This window comes from Protopterus annectens, chromosome 2.part1 (genome assembly GCF_019279795.1).
Source record: "Protopterus annectens isolate FY-2018-M chromosome 2.part1, PAN1.0, whole genome shotgun sequence".
Classification (NCBI taxonomy): domain Eukaryota; kingdom Metazoa; phylum Chordata; order Ceratodontiformes; family Protopteridae; genus Protopterus; species Protopterus annectens.
Genome location: NC_056729.1, coordinates 359,593,685 through 359,616,931, shown reverse-complemented (window position 1 = coordinate 359,616,931; position 23,247 = coordinate 359,593,685). Strand labels below are relative to the sequence as shown.

Sequence of the window (23,247 nt, the reverse complement as noted above, 5' to 3'; positions counted from 1 at the left end):
ATGCTTGAAGTATTTGGATATTGAATTATATAAAAATACAGGCAAGTTTGAGAGCAAGGTATATAGGAAGGAAACCTATGTAAATTCTTATTTACATTTTAACAGTGCACACCCATACCATAGTAAAAAGAACATTGTTAAAGGACAACTTGTACGAGGTTCCCGAATGACTTCCAATGATATAGATTTTCGGGAAGAATGCACATTATTACATAACATGTTCAGGGAACGAGGTTATCCAGAGGAATTCATAAGGAAATTAAGAAAAGAAGTAGAGGATGGAAGGCTGGATAGATTTAAACCCATATTAGGCAGGGGTAAGGAAATGAAAATAAATATGGGGCCAACTGCAGAAGGCAATAATAACAATGAGAATAACCAATACAACTACAGGAGGAGTTTGGTCATGGAATACAATAAGTCTAATGTCAAATTATGTGACATTTATTCAATTGAAGGTTTCGCTGCTATTTGTTCAAGTATTGCTGCTATTTTTAAGTATTTCTGTTATCTGGATGAGAATTTGTTGCTATCGTTATTTCCTATCAAGTGACTGGTATTTGGCGTTACTCACAAGCGGACCAGGGCACACTTCTTCATATTTATTGGTTGATTCTGAGTGCCTATACCTTGTTTTTGGTTTTCGTTAAAATCCAAAATGTGTTACTCTTATTGTATGCCTCTAATGATGGTACGAGCTTAGTATGTATAAAATCCTTGCATGTTTGGATGTCCAGCCAATTGCAAGTTTGCAAACTATATCTGTTGATCAAATTAGTCAGCAGAACTTATTTTATTAGCGGAGAAAAATTGATTCCAATATAATAGGTCACCCTTCGCAAATTCTAACATTTTCTGAATGTCAAAAGATATCAAACATTCATTTGTTTAAGCAATAGGAAACATGATTATTAAATTCTTAATTAACTGATTAGAAAACATAAAAGTTTTTTTTTTTTTTTTAAAACAGCAATATTTGGTTTATGAGGTGTGAGAACAAGTTTTGATCTTTCACTTTGAATGTATACTTTTAAAATCCATATAAAGATGTTTGTATATACTTGAGTATTTGGTTCAAGCAATGTCCTATTACTATTAATAAGTAAAGTTTCATGTATTGATTTCCAATATGATTTACAAGAAGTATTATTCCAAAGCAACACTATGTTAATAAATGTGGTGTTTAAATAAAAATCAATATTTGGAAACCCTATACCTGCTTCATCCCAACTTGTGGTGTGCCAGAGAAGAGAAATTTGTGTTTTTTGGGGATACCAAAGGAAGTTGAATAATAAATTATCAATTTTCTGTTTAATTTTGACAGGTGGAGGAATTATTAGAGCTTGGCCAATGAATAAGATTTTAGGTAACTGTATCATTTGATTAAAGTTAGTCTGTCTTCAAATGTGAAGAACGGTCTGTTCCAACTGTCTGTTAGACTAGTAATTAAGTTTTTAAGTTGTTGGTAATTAGATGAGAGTGATTTTTTTATAATTAGATTCGATAACGATACCTAGATATTTAATATGCGTGCCCTCCCAGTTTATGTCTCTTTTTTGATCCGTTTCATGGTAACATTTTTATTCACCAGAAGTGCCTGAGGTTTGCTGCGATTCAATTTTAGACCAGAGATGTTTGCAAAAGAAATCTAGACACATTATATCCTTAACCCTGTCATTATTTGCAAGAGGGCAAAGAGTAACGGAGAGAGGGGGTATGCAGACATCTCTAATGTATGAATTGCTTTGGGATGATATGGCAATTTCATACCTTATCAAAAATCCTTCATATTTTGTTTACTCTAGTATTTTATTTTACAAACAGCATATTAAAGAGGACTACAATCACATCTCTGATTATAACAGTACGCCAGTTATACATTTATGATATGGATGTCAAGAAATTCACAGTAACAGCACAGGTTACGAGGTGAAGCATGGCATCCATGTCAAGATCATATAACTAGACTGCTATGATCAGACAGAACCAAAGTATTTGGAATACATGGAGCTTCAGCCTTCCTACTGTTCTACTAGTTACAAAAAAGTGTTGAAGAATGAAGTGTTTCATGGTTTCTAAAGCTGTGAAACACATGGCACTGTTGCATAGACAATAGCCACTTGCAAAGTAAAACTGCGACAGACCAAAAACTTAGAAAGCTGTTTAACACTTCAGTCCATCATTGTGGGTGTGTGTGTGTGTGTGTGTGTGTGTGTGTGTGTGTGTGTGTGAGCGAGCAAGAGGCGTTTTACAGCTTTGAAAGCCACTTTTACTTTCTGTCATTTTTCTGGGGTGGCTGACATGTATGTATGCTTCTGACATCAAAAAGCATAACAGGCTTATCTTTTTCCTGATTTCAGAGAACTATCAGCACTCTCCATGTTTTACTATAATACACGTTAGACAAGCAGACCACAAATTTGTCTGCAATACAGTCAAATTCCAGATCTTAAAATTCCACTGATTTTACTCCTCTCAAATGATTTAAATATAAATGAAAATCCTTAAAAACAAACAAAGCAAATATCCGTTAGGCCAGTGGTCTCCAGCCTTTTTTTCACCAAGGACTGGTTTCATTTAAGACAATTTTCCGGGGACCACCCATCGAGCACACACATAAAACATAATAATGTGCATAACATTTACTTATTTATTTAACATTTGTAGACGCCCTCATACACCATCACAACCTGCTGTTCTCCAGAACCAGCATGGGCGCATTGCACTGTGGCAGGATGTTGTCCGTCGGGTGAATGATGTAGGCATGCATAACCGGACTTATGAGCAGGTACGCCATCACTGCAGTGATTTAATCAGACATGTCTGGCAGCATGCCTCCGATGCCCACAGACAACAGCTTGCCACAGGTGGTGGTGCCGCAACCCCCCCCCCCCTCACCAGAGTGGAAGAGCTGCTCCTCAGCGTGGTGGGTCCTGGCCAACCAGTACAACAGACCTCTGCCATCATGGAGGCCGGAGTCACCCACCACGTTGATACAGAGCGTGCAGGTAACATGGCATATCTGTAGACCACTGTTAGCTCAATTGTTAGAACATGCATTTATCAGATGTGTACTGTGTATGCAGAAGATATGGTGCCTGGTGTCATGCAATACTGATAATGTGGGACATTATCTGTATGCCTGTGACTGTCACCTCATGTACTACTGTAAAATTGCAAACTCAAAGCAGCAATGCCATAGTTGTTGACACTGACAAAGTGTCTCATATCCTTGCAGGTCCCTCTGGTGTGACAGCAAGACAGCAGACCCATGCTGGTGAGTGTTCTACATTTAATATAGCATATAACATGTGCATGTCATAGGAGAGTTGTAGGCCATATACACATGTTAAACACCTACACATAGTGCATGCTCTGCATGTTCTCTGTGGGACTATGCACATCCCAGTAACACGAGTAGCTGCCTCAAACACATGCAATACACAGAGCATCCCAACCAATTGGGGTACACTGTAGTGGACATTGTATAGGCAGAGTCAATACACATGCACACAACATACACTACTTTGTCATATGCAGTATGTGTTAATATGGTACACATGGCGTAAGTAGACACCTGCTGTAAGGTCATACTCCAGTATCCCAAATGTTATCAACACAGCACACATACTATACCTGAGGGGTAGAGGCCTATCATGGGGCAGTGTGACATGCGTCAACACACAACACAGTCATGTTAGGCAATGCTCCCTATTGAACAACTGACATGCCCATGTAACAAACTGGCTGTGAAATGGTAAATGCAGCCAAAGTGGTGCAGGTCAGGTACAGCAAGATAGTTGCCAGTGTGACATACATTAGTGGCCTTGATTGACTACATGATGCTGCCTGATGATGGCTCATGGTACTACACTACATCCAGTTACAGTAACTACAGTACTACACATAGCATTCATTGTTATACACCTGACAGTTGTGTGCATCTGGCCATGGTATGTATACCTATGAGTGATGGTGCACAGGACATTGGAAAGCAATTCAGACTTGCACTGCAATGTTGTGTCCATGTACACATTGTGTTCCAGGATGAGGCCAATCATTGAACAACACACATGCATCAACGACATGTATACTGTTATCAACAAGGACTCTCTACACTCGCACTGCATGCTGTTGAGCAACACACATCCTGCATGCTGACACGTGTAATAGGACTCTTTGGCTTGTGACACTGTACTCCACCATCAACCACTAATGAATATGTTCCATACTGCTGTTGATGTGTGTGTGTCAACTTGACAGAGTAGTGTATTTGTGTGCATGTGTTTATGTGTGCTAACATCCTGTACAGATGGTAAAGTGAGTTTCCTGTCTCCCTCTCACAGGGGCTGAGGTATTGTTGGATGAGTGCAGCAGGGAACCTGAAGTCACTGCCACAAACAGTGAACATGATGATACATGTGTTGTGGCACAGGCAGGTTTGACAGGGTCTGTCACTGGTCCGCCAATTGACAGTACACAGCTTTCCACCCCATCTATGCGCACATACATACTGCCAATACATCCCTCAACACCAATGGCCTTAGCAGAGGAACAGCATATGGTAGCCATTGACCAGGACAGTGTGATATCTATGGCACATGCAACCCCACACAGCAGCCATGCCCAGACACCTGGAACGGTACCACATAGGCATATGTCCAGGGGTTCTCATGGGAGCACCGCTGGTCATAATGCCCCTGGCAGACGTGCCCGCTCAGGTCTCAAAACCTCAGGTATGTTCCGGGTTGTAATGAAAGCACAGGCACGTATGGAACGGTACACCAGGCAGACACTAAGGGCACAGAGGGCTCATAACACCACTATCAATGACAGTATCCGTGACCTTGCCGGTGCCATTCGTAATTACACCAATGTCACTGATAGACATTGGGGGGGACACTAGATGTCCTCTGCAATGTAATGTCCATGTGCTAGCAGTGCAGGACGGCTGAGATGTCGAAGTGGACGTATGCCAGCAACATCATCAGCTGACAGTCACCGCAGATGACACACAAGTCCCAGCCGCTCCCGTAGTGGCAGTACCAGCCCCAGCAATGTTGTGGCTGGGCTGTCGGTAGACCGTCCGAGACGACCACATGCACGTGGCTCTGGCCAGTCCCAGCAGGGACATGGGTCCAGTCAACATCCCTCTGCCTCTGACGATGGTACCCAGTCTGGCTTAGTACCTGATACTGTCTGTGTCACCCCTGCCAGGCACAGGTACTGTGTCCAGAGACAGTGATCTGTACAGCCTGGCAGGTACAGTCTGTGGCTGTCCCACAATCTCCCCTATTTGCCAGCCACAAGGGGGAACTGTGTGCATGCAGACACACACACATAAAACCAACACCTAGGGCTAACACATACACACACACATTACATCAACACTGACCCATACTGTACTGTTGTCCCTCTCACACATACACACATACATACATGTCGATTGGATGGGTCATTGTTGGGCTCTGGCAAACCAATAACACACCCTGTGCATATGATGAAACTGTGCCACCTCCTGTCATCTGTGACATTGATGCAGGAACAGGCTAACATGTTGCTGATGCACAGGGTGACCTAATAGCAGTGTAACAATGTTAGCATGTTGTCAACAGTAGAGTGTAATGATATCCTTGTAAGTACATCTGAGCAGGCATGATGCATCAAAGCTATGATTATCAATGTAGTATTGTTTACACCAGTGTTAATTCCAAACATGGATTGTCTGCCCATGTGCCACTTGGCTGATGTGTGTGGTACTGGCAGCATGTGTTGTGAGTGGACGTTACGTGTGTGATGTGTGCAGTACAGATTTGCAGGTGTACATTTGTGAACATGGTGGAGGTACACTATCTGCATGTACGTGCATGGTGGACACATGGGAAGGGTGACATGCCCTGTATTACACAGTGTTAACACTTCATATTTCCTATTGGTGTCCAGTATGCATTTTACTACACATATGTCACAACTTGGGTACACATGTGTGTATGACATGGTATGACACTATGCTGTGGGTGATACTGTTAATATTGGTCATTGGTTTGCATTGTGGTAGTATACATAACCTCAACAGCCTGATTTTAACCAATCGTTAGATGATGTCTTGACAACTGACACATAGCTGTAGGATACACAGTAGCATTTGAATCCTTCCGTTACTGTACTACACCAGTTACCAGTGGTATTGACCACCACACATTCCAGTGAGCACTCCTGTTTGGCATGTGGCCGTCCTAGGCACAAGCAGACACACTAGGGATATGTCCGTCCACATCTGGTAATGCATACAGTGGCCTACAATGCATTCTCCGGATTAGACACATCCTCCACAAGGGTATCATATAGACAGATACCTGTTGACAAACCCATGCTGTGAAGCTATGAGCCGACTATAGCATAGTCATCCACATTTACTGTACATAGTATCCTGACAGTACCACATTGGTAGTAGCCCACAACATGTAGCAGGGGTACCGATGTGTACATACAGCCACATGTGATGTCATCTGTCCTTTGATATTCACATTCCCAAAGGTATGCTGATGTCCCTCAGTGTATCACATAAGCAATAAAGGGTCTGTATGCATATCCACGGAGTTGTTGTACACCTATAATGAATGGCCATTATTGACAGACTGTGTTGTGTTTGAACATGTCTGAAATATGCCCCAATCATGAACACTCACTCACACTACTCTATAGAAACTGTCATGTGTGTGTGTGTGTGACACAGATGACCTAGTGCACAGATCACTACAGTGGCTGGACTTGTCACATACATACATATGTGACCTACGGTCTGAAAAGCAGCAGCACCAACTGTCAATGGTAACAGATGTATTTGTGTTGAAAGCAGGCTTCACACCTATGAAGTGATTGAGGTCACATGTACATATATGTCTTGGCCACACAGTTACCAATTGAGGTCACATGTACATATGTGTATTTGCCACACAGATACCTGAAGTGTGCAATGCACATACTGTTGTTTTACTGATATGTCATACAGTAGTAAAAGCAAATCCCACAACACATTGATCAACAGTGTCACACACACACACTCAGCAATTGCAGGATTCAAACCCCTACCTAACTATGTTATGATACTAGAGAGATATGCATTAACACGACACGCTATATGCTTTACTGGGTGTTTTCATTTCCACTGCTGTATTTGTGGGATACTGACATCATCAGACATGCCAAAGAGGAATTTACCTCTTTTAATGTTTTTTCCCAGTCTCCAAAAAGGCCACTCCTCTCAAAGGAAATCACACACACACACACACACACACACACACACACACACACTCAGCAATTGCAAGATTCAAACTCCTACCTATGTTATGATACTAAAGAGATACGCATTAACACGACGCGCTATATGCTTTACTGGGTGGTTTCTTTTCTCCTGCTATATTTGTAGGATGCTGACATCATCAGACTGGACATAGTAATGTGTGTGCACTTTGTTTTATGCAATCCTAGGAATGAACCATGTGGGTCAGCAGGTGTTAACAGCTTGAACATGACTCCACAATTCTTAGCTTTTGTGATCTGTGGACAACTTGCCATTCCTTCATATGACAATACAAATTTATGCACAGACTGTTGATTTTGTGGATACGACATGTGTCTGGGATGTTGATAAAGGGCTATTCAAAGTCTATGTGGGACGTGTGTAGCTCCTTTCAGTGATGTATGTCCTGGGTGGCTGCCTTGAAAACAGTCTAGCAGGTTTGGGAAACATGATCTGCCCATGAACATACCACAGTTGGTTGGGTTGTGTGTTTGTCGGCTTCCAATAGCTCTGTTTATGACTGCAATCATGATGGACTCCATGGCCTTGCAGTTCAGACTTCATAGGCTTATAGGACTATAGTTCCCATGGTCTGTTGTGCACCAACACTTGTGGGGTGTGCCATATGTTGCTGTAACACATTCAACAGTTTCAGATCCTGTAGAGAGGGTGAGGCTCAACAGACTGTTCAGGTGCAGGGTCTGTTTGCACTGTTGTTCACTTATGACGCGTATGGGGAAACAATGTTATCCAAGTGATGCCATGTTTTCGGCTTTGGGAGGAGCCGTTTACCCATTGTACATGTGATATCTCCTGGTATGATGATAGGGCCTTTTCTCAGTAGGAGGTGGGTATGTATGTATGGGCCTGTCTGACAGGATGTCGCACTGTCAGTCAGGTACAGTTGGCCCTGACTCAGGACATATATGAGTGTACATTGCTATTTATGACATAGCTGAAGGAGGTGTCATGGTTCTGTCTGGACTCCTTCGCAGATAACCTTTCCAAAACACTGACAAACCTGACCAGTAAACCTCTGTTATACTCCTTTGTCACACTTAACACCCTACTGATCCTTTGTGATCAGTCAACAGAGTATGTCATCATAATATCCTGTCATGTCCAAAGGTCGGCTTCATGTGTACTCTCCAGTCCAGCTGGTGCATATTGGAATTTTGACGCAATGTTACAACTGCCTTATGTACACAGACAACCCTCTCCTCCTCCCAACAAACTCAGATATATGTGAGAGATGCAACTATATAGACAAACAGGAGGCTGAGCTCTCTCAACCTGTGACTGGCACGGTCTATCAGGTGGTGAAGGTAACCACACACACCACAAATCCAGTCTCACATAGACCTATAGCGACAGCAAACCAAATACATTAATACACAAAAACATACTCGGAGGCTCTAAATAAACTCTGCCTAAGCAGCAGAGACCTCCAAAGCAGACACCCAAACAATTGCTACAGAAACCTCCAAAGCAGACACCCAAACAACTGCTACCCCACAACAATACCCACATATCACATAGTTCACAAAGTCAGTGTGCCATACAGTCACTGCCCTTAGGGCTAAACAACACACCTAATACACTTGTAATAGGTGACTCTTACTGTCGGACACACTGATGCCCCACTCACCAGGCTGAACGAGGAGAAGGTCACTTTGCGCTGTCTGTTGGGTGCCAGGATCTGCCACATAACACATGCACTCAGGTCACTCCAAAGCAAGTACAAATATGGCTCCATCATTGTCCATGCTGGTGTGAAAAATCTCAGACATTCATCCCTGGCTACATGACAAGAGACATAGAGGAGCTCTCTGATCATGTAGCCCAGCCCAGTATGACCCTGACCTTGTGTAGCATCTTACCCTCACCAAGAATGATGTCACAGTAGACAGACAAATGGATCACTTTTAACAGTTGGCTAACATATTGGTGTCATTCAAAGGGGATCCAGTGTCTGTCATCCTGGGATGACATTCTTGACATGCCACATAGCTTTGCTATGGACGGCTTGCATCTGTCACCCCTACACTTTCAAATACTGGCTAAGGCTCTTGCCACCCCCATAGTGGCTTTTTTAAGCGAGGCTCAAAAGACAAACCCACCTCCATAGACGTTACAAGGTTAAAGAAACTAAGGGTAATGCTGCTCAACACCAGATGTCCAACCCTCAGAATGCACGCACTCAGGACTCTCCTCAGTATGGAGAATGTCGATATCTGTGCAGTAACAGACACCTGGTTCAGGCTCCCGAAAGCACACCAGCACTACCAGTTTATACTACATACCATGCTTTTCAGACACAAGACTCGGACCGGCCAACAAAAATAGGGGAAGTATCCATATACATCACACATACAAACACCTCCAGGTTAGTAGCACTGCATGAAGCATCAGAGACCATACATGTGTAAATAACAGTAGGAAAGACTGCCTTTCAGTTTGTAGACTGCTACAGACCACCCTCCCGAACTCAGGAACACCACTCGGTATTCCTGGGAACACTGGAGTATATGAAGGTCTCTCCAAACACCATTATATTGGGTGACTTCAAATACAAACATTGACTGGAAATACTACTCAAGCACCAACACCCTCGCACAACAGTTGCTAGGATTTATAGACTCAAATGCTATGGCACAACTGGTCACCACACCCACAAGAGGGGAAAACATATTGGACATGATCATCACCAACATGGGGACTCTATGTTCCACACCAGAGGCATACCCCTCATTGGTAAGGTCAGACCATACATTTATCTCACTGGACATACATATCCCGTCCACACCCCCATCCTAGGTAATCCCGGTGAAGAACTTCTCAAAAGCAAACGTCACACTTTTCCAAACCAAGGTGGTATCTGTCAAAGTCCCTGGGACAGTGGTAAATACAGCTCAGACCACCGAATCCTTTACAAATGCATTCTATGGACACCTACTGGAATGCACGGATCATGCTATCCCAAATAACAACAAGACTCACTCCTCCAAAGGCAGGGGACCTGTCTGGTGGACCACGGCCATTAATAAGCTATACAATGAAAGGTGGAGGCTACTACATGACAGAGCACAATCTCAAAAAGCGAAGGCATCTCTGATCAGTACTAGCAAAAAGCTACGATCACTCATTAATTCATCTAAGGCCCGCTTTTAACAGAAACTTGCACCAGACACTAAGGACAATCACAAGGCCTTCTTTAGTTATGTCAGGAACCTGGGTGGAAACTCCCAGATATGCTGTGAGTTACTGCATAATGACAAAACATACACCGAACCCACAGACACTGCCAACATCCTGGCAAACCGGTTCAGTGCAAATGTTTCCCCCCCATTCCCCCTAAAGAGCAAATGTCCATCCCAATAGGGTGTAGCCTCCCTGACATCACAGATGAACAGGTGAGTGCTGCCCTCTCCAAAGCAGACAACACAACATCAATGAGACCAGATGGTGTCCCGGCCTGCATCTTACATGAGTTTCATGACGAACCTAACACTCACATTAAGTCACTGTTCAATATCAGAGTTACTACAGGATATGTACCCAAGGAATGGCGTACAGCAACAGTGGTCCCGCTCCACAGAGGTGGTGCCACAAGGGACCCTGGACAATATCACCCTATAAGCCTAACTAGCCTGGTCTGCAAAGCTATGAAGCGTATCATCATGGAACTCATACACATAGACATCGGGAACCTACAGACACTGGATCCTACACAATTCGGCTTTGTTGTGGGCAGATCTTGCCTCTTGAACCTATTCGACTTCTTTAAACAGTTACCAGGTCCATAGACATAAAGAAGGTTGTCCACACAGCCTACCTGGACCTTGCAAAACACTTCAGCACAATACCCCCCTCGGGCATTATACATAAGCTCACCAGCTTCGATATCGACACATATGCCACAAGATGGATTGCTAACTGGATCACGAATAGCACCCACATGGTCAGTATTGCAGGTGCCATGTCTGACTATACACCAGTTACATGTGGCATCCCACAAGGCTCAGTCCTGGGACCCCTCTTGTTCAGTATATATTTCTCAGACGTACAGGCTTACACAGGAGGAATATGGCGGACCATGTTCGCAGATGACTGCAAACTGGGTGCCATAATCAACTCTCCAGCTGGCACAAGCATCCTCAAAAAGGGTCTCAGAGATGGTTAACTGGTGCCAGAGCCATGGCCTATAGCTAATTGCCATTAGATGCATAGTCATCCCCTTTGGGAATAACAACGTGCCCACACATTACCACATAGGTGATAATCCATCACGTACGACAGGTGTTATCACGTTGCCAATGTGGTTAGACAGACCTATATAGCCCACCTTATCCCATAAGGTTTCACATCTAAATCAAGTGAGGTCATTGTGCCCCTATACTCATCAGGACCATACTTGGATACAAGGACCCATTTCGGATGTACCTTACCCAACACCTGCAGCAACTGTAATGGCCACAAAAGTACCTTACCAAGTAGATCTAGGGACTCACGCAGATGCCCTGCGCAGTTTGGCTAAAGTAACCCCAGCTCTACTCAGTCGCTTACTGCTTACTCGGATGCGATCTGTGCCTGTTGTTTAAAGCCATGTCCATCCCAGAATTAATGGACATGCTCCACCTCAGGATATCCGAATCCCTTAGAGCTACAAGCTCCAGGGACGTAACCCTCAGCACTGATATTAATAGGACATGCTGGAGGGACAGATTCCTATCCCAGAGGCTCCACTCACTCTGGAATGAGATCCCAGTCCCGCATACGCAGAGACCCCCACTGACCACCTACAGGAGACATCTTGACAAGTGGATGGGTGATCATATGTTTAACCCTGGGATATCTTCTGGGTCCCTGCTAGACAGAGGCACAATAAACTAAACATAAGTGGGCTATCTTGTGTGACCTATTATTCACAGGCACAGTCTATTGATCTAACAGGGTTGCGAAAGCCAAACACACTCTGGCTAGGCTTATACATGCCCTAGGGCAGATAGCCTAGTATCAACCTCTGAACCTATGATAATGTTCGGGATGCACATTGTTTCTTGATGATACTGATTGCAGGTTTTGTTTCTTCTTTGCTTTCCCACTTTCTATGAACAACTTAAGTATCTGCAGAACATATTTGATTATGACAAGGTTCTACTATATTATATATGCGTCTATTGTCATATAACTTGTGTGCACAAGGCGGATTGGTGAATAGTGAGAGGTTCCTGGGTTAACACATGCAACTGCCGGATATGTGTGACCCACTGCTGTACTCAGACATGGCCTAAGTGTGTGAGCATGCCCAGTTCAGCATTTCAGTGTTTTGTTGCCTGACATTTATTCAGGTGTGTGAGCATGCCCAGTGTGACCTTTCAGTATGTTGCTGTCTGAGGTCCACTACATTTGTTGATGTGCATGAACATGATCAATATTAACATTTATACTATATGTGTGTTGGAAATCAGGCTCTATTCTTACTGCAGGGCTCACCTTTTGTATCATAACTCGACAGGGATTATGCTGTGCCTGCAGGGTTTCCATGAGATACTTTGTATGGACTTAACATTTCTTCATACAGGCTGACCACTGACATACTGTCATGGTTTAGTGGTTCAGTACTACGACTATAGTGCACAGTATCCTGGGTTCGAGGACTGTCACTGCTTCATATTTTCAAACTGGGAAGACCAGTCTGCTTCAGGAACGGTGAAGCAAATATAACCATGTTTACCTGCTTTTGCTGAACTATGCCAAACTTTGACCAAACTTGCACAACATTGCTCAATGTTAACCAATATTGCTGAACGCTGCCCAACATTGCCAAAAGTTGTGCTACTTAGTGTGTGCAATTTTGTTTACATATACTAAATAGTGGTAAGAGCTGTTTAGCACTTCTTTATATTGCTTCACACATGGCAATTATGCCTCAGGTGGTGCTGCAGTGCTGCCTATGTCGGATGCACATATTACACTCCCTATACATGTTTGTTAACAGGTAGTGTCAAGTTAGGCATCCCTTTTACTATATGTGTGAGTCAGAGAGAGGTATAATTTCCAGGGTTCCTACTGAGCCAGTGTATATGCTATGCGTTGCCCTCTTTGCCAAGGCCAAAGCATACTGGGCACGCCTCCTTCTGCCTACTGGGGCAGGCTCAGGTTGTTCCTCCTCCGAGTCACGCTCTGCCTGTGATGGCCTTGGCAATGGTGGGCGGCTGTTTGGCCCAGCCCTATGCTGCTCCTGCTGCAGCTGTTTTCGCAGGATCATATTATGTAGCATAGCACATACCATGACTATTTGGGTACATGTAGTTGGTGAGTACTGCAAGGCTCCACCAGATGTGTCCAGGCACTGGAACCATGACTTGAGCAGCCCAAACACACGCTCGATTACATTTCATGTTTGTGCGTGTGCCTCATTATGGCGTTCCTGTTCAGGTGTGTGTGCATTTCTGATGGGTGTCATCAGCCACGGCTCGAGTGCATATCCAGCATCCCCCACTAGGTGACCATGAGGGATGTCCCCATTGGCAAATGTCTGGTACAGCTGTGTCAGATGCCAGATATGGGAATCATGGTAGCTTCCAGGGCAGCCAGCACACACATTCATTATTATGCCCTGGGCATCACACACGACCTGGCAGTTGATGGAGGGGAAACCCTTGCAGTTATAGTAGACCCTACCCCGCTCACCAGCTGGTGCTTTGATGCGTATGTGCGTGCAGTCTATTGCACCCACTACCTCAGGGTATTCCGCTATTTGCTGGAAGAGATGCATATTGCTGGCCAATACCTCACGGGAATTGGGGAAATATACATGATCACCGACATGTGCCGACATGGCATTCAGGAACTGGTGCAGTACCCTGAATGTTGATGCCTGTGAAATCCCCATCATATCACCAGTTGGTCTCTGGAAGGTACCTGTTTCTAGTATTCTTAGGCTAACACATACCTTGGTTTCCACTGGGATGGGTACCCCTCTGTTGGTTCTGTGTGTGAGGCGTGGCCTGCACAGCTCAACAATTTGCTGCATGAGGTCTCTGTCCACTCTACAATGCTCCACTATCTCCAGCTCATGTAGCCCCTGGTAGGTTACCCTGGGCCTGTACACTCTTCTCAGTCTTCACTGTGGGTTGCTCAGCAGCATTTGCATTGTCACCACCCTCAGCATGTTGTATATGTCGCCTTATAACAGCAATGGCAGCCAATAACATTTCTTTGTCTCAGTAAAGCTGTTTCAGTTTTCACTTCTATTAGCTTACTGCAGTGTTACAGTGTCTCTGAGAAAAACATAGTGGAAAGCTGTTTGCTGAGTTTTAAGTGCTGGGCTGGGCTAGTGTACTGCCTGTGTAATTGCCTGATTCTGATTGTTTTCACCTGCTAGTACTCCCTGGTTAACTTCCTACTATTTGTTGTGCTTCCTTTTCCCAGTTTCCTCAGGGGGCAGCGCTGTGCAAACACACGCACACCAGCTCACACGTGCGCACACATGCTTACACGGACTACAACTTGCTTATTCTTGTTAAAACGCGTGCACACAGGCACAAACACGCTTACACAGGTTTCAACAACCTTATTTGCTTATTCGGGCTTAAACGCGCGCACACAGATGCACACGCGAGCACACAGGCTTACTCGGTGTTACAGGCGCGTGCACGTGCATACACGTTGCAGGCACTTCTACAAGAAACTTTAGTGTTTTTCACGGCATATACCTTCAATTTCTTGCCTTTAGCTAGGGTACCTATTGACACACCTCTTCCAGTGATGAGCAACTGACAGCAGACACGTCACTCTACTCCAATGAGCTTCACTTCTTTCAGACATACCCCCTCATGATGTCACCTATCATCTACTCTGATACTCCCCTTATCCTACTCCTACACTCCACTGACTGTGCTCTTTTGCTATGTAAACTTGGGATTCACTATCCTTACCCTCATTTGCATAGGATGGCCTACTAATGCTTGGTTACGTCTCTTAGACTGAGCTTCCCCCCTTAGCAACCTCTACTCGGTAGCCATGTTGTCTTCGGACTGCCATTCCCTTGCATTGTATATTAGAGATTATTATAAAATACAAATTTGTGGATTTTAATTATTGGTTTTCTGTTTTTTAGAGCACAGCGAGTTTGCGCGGCGCTGCACTTAAACATTGGCGATCAGGATAAAAAAAATATATATATTTTATTTTAATTTTGCATCGGTGAAAATTGCCAATGGTCGTATTTTTGGCCATTGGCATGCTTCCTCAACTGGATGCATCCTTTTTTTGGAGCTGTCACGGCTCCGTTCTGCTATTTGCAAAACCGTACTCAGTTGTCAACTGAGTTCATTTCTGCAAATAACACTACTCTTACTCTGACAGGTTCAGTTTCCTGGATCGCAAATTTACCTCATTTGCATAGCTTTCGCCTGCAATTGAGGTAATTTGCATATCCTAGCCCTGTCCGTGTAAGAGTCATTTTAGGGGCTCTGTTGCACTACCCTACCGGCTGTTCCTGGATCGCTCAGCGGACATGTTGGCTGCATGGAGTCTTACTCTACTTAGACTCCGTGCAACCCTTCGTGAATCCGGCCCACTAGTCATATTACATTTTCTGAAATTATTTTATTCTTCATAGTGGGGCTGCTTAGTAAACTGTAAAAGCCAGCAATACCCAAAGATGTCTAAGGTACAGTGTCTAAATATTATCAGTGCCTCTCTAACTTCTAAATTCAGTCTGCAACAGGTACGTTTGCCTTGCACTAGCGCCTTTGTCCATATAACAATGCATATTTTTGTGTATATGTAACCATGAAACTCTATTCATAGGTCTGCCTGAATAATGGGTATTTAGTTTGCCTGCACACAGCACCCACTACTACTAGCCCATGCAGTGATAGCTTGAAATATTAAATATTTACAAAAAATCAACTTTGTCTTGGAAATTTACCCTTTTACATATTTCTCCTTCTGGACTATCAAAGGTTCAACTCAGAATACTTTCCATATTCATGTTAATAAAGTATTACATCACACTTAATTGGAAAAACAAGCATCTATTATCTTGGGATGGGTTTAAGCTCCTAGCAATTAAACACCTTTAGACTCATAGGTATCTATTTCACAACCTAAATCAGAAACCTTATCTCAAAGAATATTGGAGGATGTTTTTTGAACATATTCTGAAACGACTGTAACCTTACCATGACACACTTTGTAATTTTGGGCATTGTATAAGTGTACATAGTTTGACATGTGCATAGCTCATGTAGATTTGTTGGTTGTCAGTTGCTTTTTGGTACGATTATAAACAAATAAAGAGAATTTTAAAAAAAGAAAAAAAATTAGCTTAACATGCAAGTCAGTAAAGGCATAAAATAACAAGCTCTGTCACTTACAACATCGAGAACGTTGTGCCTTACTGTTAACAGTTTTGAATGTACAAAATGCGTTACACGTGCTGATTTTTAGTAGTGTCCTAGATTGTGTACTTTTGTTTTATAACTGTACAGTTAAGTGCTGATGTTTCTGAACAGTCTGCATGCTGCGGTTTCTTCAGAAATTTAGCTTAGCCATCTAGCTGTTCCTTCAAGGAAATTACCTCATTCTGACAAAATTAAGTAAACCTTTATGACCATAAAAGTTTACCGAGATTTCAAAGTAAAAAAGAATCAAAGAGCGAGCTTCAGCAATCAGTATCATCTCTCAAACCATAAACCACCAAACCAAAAAGAGAGGCATGCACAGAAGCAATTCAGGTAAATAATCCCCTCATTACGAGCATGACAAGAAGAGCACCTGAAAACAACGAAGAACATACTGTTGCCTCTCTCAACAGAAAGTGGTGTCGATGACAGAGATTAAACAACCTCACAGACTTCAACATCATTATCAGGTTTGCTGGTATCCTACCGTTGTGCTAACGATGAACACAAAATTATAAACGAAACGGAAAAGGGTTTACATGAGCTTTTGGTAAACATTAACGGTAGCATACTATCTAACTTTGTATTCTGAAGGCTGCTGTTAAAAATTTGAAAGAAAATCAAAATATCACCAAACACCAGCTCAGACATATTTTACTAGACAGTATTCATCCGGAAACATCCAAATACAAGTCACTTAACCACCTACAGAATACTGGAAGCAGAATCCCTTAAGACAGGTAACATAGTCAAAAAGAAGTGCTGCAGTACAGGCAATACCTCTCGGATCTCTCAGTCAAGACCCCATTCTCTGCTTTCTAAACCACCGGTATTTTAACTCCCAAGGAATGATGACACTTCACCCAAAATACGGACTACCTAGAATGCAAAACAATCTGGAAAACACTACTGGGAGTCTGGGACAATCGCCAAAGCACAGCCTGCCAGAACATCGCTCAACATACGCAACAAACTACTAAACAGATCACAGTGCAGCACATGGCAAATGTAGTCTCTACGCACATTGTGGTCTCCTGTATGGTTACTTTGGTCCCTAGCTAGCCCATCATAACTGTCACCTGTCCACCTCCCACTTGCCAAAGCTGCTCACCTGATGACAGACTGCTTCTGCTTTCTCTGTCTCGTTTCTCGTAAAACCCTAGAGTTTCTGTTGTTGCTGACGGCAGTCTTGTAAATGCATCACCGGTTAAGTCCAAGTTTTTCTTCTTTTTTTCATCCTCTCTACTTTCGGGGTCATTCTTATCTCCCTCCAAACCACTAGATGTCACATCCGCCATCTTTCCCCTGACTATCACAAACTACTCGTTTACGTCGTACACTTCCTGCCAATTGGGTTGGACAGCAAACCGATCACAAGGAGGAGGGGCACAGGTCATCAGCATTCAGCCAATAAACAACTGACCAGAAGTTACTTCCTCAGGAAACGTAAAAGGGGCGCGGTTTATGCCCAAACCAATAAAACTTTTCTATTTAGGAAAGCTGTCAAACTCGAGTACGCGTTGTTTTGTTGTTGTAGTGGTTGCGCTGTTTGCAACACTGACATTTTCCGTACATCCAGAAGTTACGCTATAAACGTAGACGTTATGGGACTGCGAACAGGAAACATAATTTTTCAGACGCTTAATTTAATAATTATAATTTTGCTATTAGCAGTATGTCGGTTGGAGGATGCTGAACTACTCAGTTTGTGGTTGTCGTGAATCACCTTAATAAAATAATGTGGGACTTGCATTTATATTAATCACTTATAATGTTCAGAAAATAATATTTAGTTGATGCACGTTTTCCAAAAAGTACTCACGGGGATATTACCAAGGCAATCCTTCCCACGATCTTAAATACATTACTGTGCTTGCTCATGCTGGGGTGGGGGATGACTCTACTGTTCCTGATTCTACCCATACCTCTCAATTGCTAATATTTTAGGCGTATCAGTATGATTTTCGCCCTTAAAGTTAGCTTTGTTCCTTCTAGATGTTACCGATTTTCACATAAAGTAAGATCGGGTTATTATGAGGACATACTACATTGCTTAAATACAACACCTTGTTTGGGGTTAGCATAATGGTTAAGGTGTTTACCTCAGAAGCACAAAGCAACTGGTTTGATTATCACATTTGGAAAGTGTCGCATGTCTCGTGTATCAAATAAGACACAAAGGCTTGGTATGCGTTCAAGTCGTTTATTGTACATAATCACATCATGAGCTGTAACTGGAACAAACACTTCAAACTTCATAAGCTGAATGACTGTTACTACAAACACAGTTGCATGTGGATTTCCATTCATGCCTACACTCACTCTGACTGGCAATACAAAATGGCACTGATCTTGCAAGTGCTCAGTAACTTATATACACATGCTATCTATCCCTAGTGGCTGACTGGGTACAATACACACTCTGATTTGACATGCAATAGAAGAACAAGATATTTTTACAAGCTAGATACCACATCAACATTTAACCACAAATGAATTCAAGTCCAAGTCGCTGTGTATTTCACACTGGGTCTGGAAATTCTGCTCGATCTGGTTACATAAAAATTTTTATATTATATATATTGTTTTATATACTTTTACATATATTATGGTCAATAATGATGGTTTTTATAGAGAGACATGTACTTTAAGGTTGGTTTTAAATACATAGTTTGCATAAGCTTGTACTAATAGTTTTAATTGTTAAATTATTTGACTGTATTGCTCTAAATAGTTGAAACCACACTGATTGTTTAAGTATTTAACCGAGCATGGTCTGCATTAACATTGTCTGATGAAGCAACACTGAGTTGTGAAAGCACTCACCCACTGTTCTTTTCTAAATAAAGTTACTGTGGATAGTTTCAGTGTGTAAGTTTGGTGCCTCATTCTATTCTTATTGTTGCAGTATTTGGCACCTCAGTGTACCTGTAGCCGTTTGAGATTTGTTTTTCTGTTTCTGTTTTATTCGGCCAAGGACACACTGTGTTTCTGAAAAAGATGGATATGGACATTAATCAAGGATTATTGAATGAGCACAGTCGATTCCTGAAACTCTTGGATGTCCCAGTAAATCCACTACTAAATACTGAGGTACAGGCAAGTGCAATGGACATTGCTTCTGGCATGGAAGAGATGCTTGAATTTCAGGTGCAATATAGGGGGTTGGAAAACCTTCTATATAAATATAAAAGACTACAATGGCAGAGACTGCATTTGCATGCTTCACTGGAAGCAAAAGTAATTCCTCGTGGTATACGCATACTAAATATGCCCACATATGGAAATGTATATCCTGAATTGTTACGTAAGTGGCAATAATTGAATTTGTCCTTTAGTTCCAAATATATGGAGCTTCTTATAGAGTTTTTTTCACCACTTGAGACTGAATTAAAAACAGAAATTGTAACTTTAGAAAACAGGATATCTGAAACTTTTTCTACTGCCATTACCTTGAATAAAATGGTCCAGTTACATGAAAATATTAGTGCTAATGAAAAGAAGCTTCAAAATACTAAACTAAATAAATTGAACAGAGACAAACTCGACTTTAAAAATAATAATGTATTCTCATGGCCAAGGGACTCTATAAATAGAACCACCATTCAGAATCCTACCACTACGAATGCAGAGAGCAGTAGGACACTAAACATTGGAACACAGCCTTCCACTTCCGGTTTTCGCGCTAATAATTTGAATGCAAATATGGCAGCTACAGCTACACATATAAAGGAAAGTGTTAGCACTAGTACTTCTGCCCCCAAGATTGCATCGTTTGTTCCAGCTGTCCACGGAGACACATCTACATCAAATGCAGAGAAGAAACAGCAGAACGAAGAGCAAAGAAACGCTAACAATGCAGGTAAGAGTCCTATAAACAGTGTACAAGTTAACGCTAAAGATACAAGCATTTTTTTAGACAATCCGAAAGTGGGAGAGTTTACTCTGAAGACAGCTCTTCCATTCAGAGGTCGGGTCAAAAGCAACCCAACCATGGTGAACACAACAAGGGAACACCATGTGGACAGAACTGTGCATTTTTCAAAAAAAAGGAGAATGTGAATAACCTTATTGTGAATATTTCCTCCTTTCCACTAACCAATGAACAGTGTGACTTATTGAACAAAGGTCTATCCTTTATCCCTGCCAGAAAGGCAGATTTAACAGAAATGATAACAGATCTAAAATTACTAGGTAGAAATTTAAGTTTAAAGTGTATTTTTCCTAACAATAATGATGTAAACATTAATGTATATAAAAAACCTAGTACCTATATACCTCCTACTCCTCCAGGTATACAAAGATTTGTGGACATTTGTGAGCATGCTTTTAAAGAAATGCATACCACTGATTTTAATGGTTGCACCTTCTATAACCTCACTGAACCAGAATACAGGGCTTTGAATGAACTACAGAATTTGAATACCCTTGTTATAAAGCAGGCTGACAAAGGTGGAAACATTGTTTTACTGGATAAAGATCTGTGTATTAGTCAGATGAATGCCTTGTTATTAGATGACCGTATCTACCAGATATTAACTAAAGCAGCTGTAACTGCCATTATTGACAAGGTGTCTTTTTTAGCATTTGATCTATTGATTACGGGATTAATTGATGAACCCTTGTTTAATTATTTTTTGGTACAGAAACCTTTAATTCCTAGAATATATGGCCTACCCAAAATCCACAAACACATCACTGCCCCTCCTATGCGTCCCATTGTATCAGGAGCAGGTTGGTGTACTGAGCCCTTGTCGATTTATGTAGAGGGTATCTTACATGAGTTCTTAAACAGCTGTCATACCATTCTTAGAGATACAAACATGTTTTTACAGAGTCTACATGATAGAATGGAAACTATTAATGATGATGAAGCATTTGTATTCCTTACTATGGATATTGAATCCCTTTTTACGAGCATTCCGAATGCATGGGGAATTGATAAAGTAAGAGAGTTCCTTAACACAGATAGGAAGCTTACACCAAATAAGATTTTGTTAGTCTGTAGCCTATTACAGATTATACTTGAAAATAATGTTGTTACTTTCCAAGATGAGTTCTTTCTACAGATGAATGGCGTAGCAATGGGCACATCATGTGCCAACAGCTACGCCAATCTATGATTAGTAAGATGGGAAGAAGAGTATGTTTTATCAATTTTGAATCCCTATTATGATTGTATCCTTTGGTATGTATGTTTCGTGGATGATGTTTTTATTTTATGGAGAGGACATGATTCCAATATCAGTAATTTTGTAGATTATTTACATAGTACAACAGATTTTTTGAAATTTTCTTTTACTTCTTCTGACACCTCCATTGACTTTCTAGATGTAAGTGTAACTAAAACTAATTTAAAACAGCTGAAAACTAGTATCTACTACAAACCTACCAGGACCAATGCCGGTCTTCATAAATCTAGCATGCACCCAAGACACATTTCTAGAAATGTTCTCAAAGGACAAGTTTTTAGAACTTTACGCCTACATAACAATGATGAAGAGGCTGCAGGGGCACTGGATAAATTACACAGTGAATTTGAGCAAAGAGGCTACTCAAGTTCAGAAATCACGAATGTGATAACAGGGGCATGGAAAGTTAGATCAACAAGATGTAAGCCTTACATGAGCTCTCAAACTGATATGAGAACGTCTGGCAATAGAGACATTGATAGGAATAAGTTTAGAGTAGTTTTTCGATTTGCAAGTGATATCAATAAGTATACAGATATCATCAAGAAGAACTGGCACTTACTACAGGAAATACCAGACCTTGTCCCCATGATCGGTGACACACCAAGTTTTAGTTTTAAGAACAACATGTCATTGAAGCAACATCTTTGTAATAAAGAACACCAACCTCATAGCAAAAAATCTATCCAACAGACAAGGCACTTTTCCATGCAGGAATTGTGCAGCCTGTCAGTACATTTATATTAAAAATGAGTATATTCATCCGATGAAACATTTTAGGTTATATACTAAGAAATACTATGATTGTAAGAGTACAGATGTTATTTATTTTAGTTTTTGTCAAGCATGTCATGCCTATTACGTCGGAAAAACAAACAGAACTTTTAAAGATAGAATAGTAGAACATGCAAGGGATATACAAAATTTGAAACAATCTAATGCCCTAGCAAATCATATTTTAAATACAAACAGTACTCACTGCTTCAAATTTTTGGTTTTACAACAAGTATTAAGGACAAATAGAGGTGGGGACATAGAAAATTATACGGAAGAGTTAGAACAGAAATGGATTATCAAGCTGAATGCAGATAGATATCCGGGCTTGAATGGCTGTACTTCACTAGTCCCTTGCCTTAAAGCAAGATGTCTTAAACGTTAATTTCTAGGTTTTAATGTGGTACTATGGTTCATCAAGCTTTTGTATTTACATATATATATTTAAGATTTTATATAGGACATTTTTATATTATATATATATTTTTATATACTTTTACATATATTATGGTCAATAATGATGGTTTTTATAGAGAGACATGTACTTTAAGGTTGGTTTTAA

At 41.7% G+C, this 23,247-nt stretch overlaps 1 protein-coding gene across 1 annotated transcript in view; it reads right to left on the bottom strand.

Annotated features, from left to right (window-relative positions):
- TAPT1 (transmembrane anterior posterior transformation 1) overlaps positions 1-18,086 on the bottom strand; it is a 1,296,801-nt gene extending 1,278,715 nt beyond the window's left edge. The window contains exon 1 of the mRNA XM_044062200.1: positions 17,831-18,086. Within this exon, the coding sequence (XP_043918135.1) occupies positions 17,831-18,017 (187 nt within the window). The 5' untranslated portion in view covers positions 18,018-18,086. The remainder of the gene's footprint in view (positions 1-17,830) is intronic.
- Positions 18,087-23,247: the final 5,161 nt, after the last annotated feature.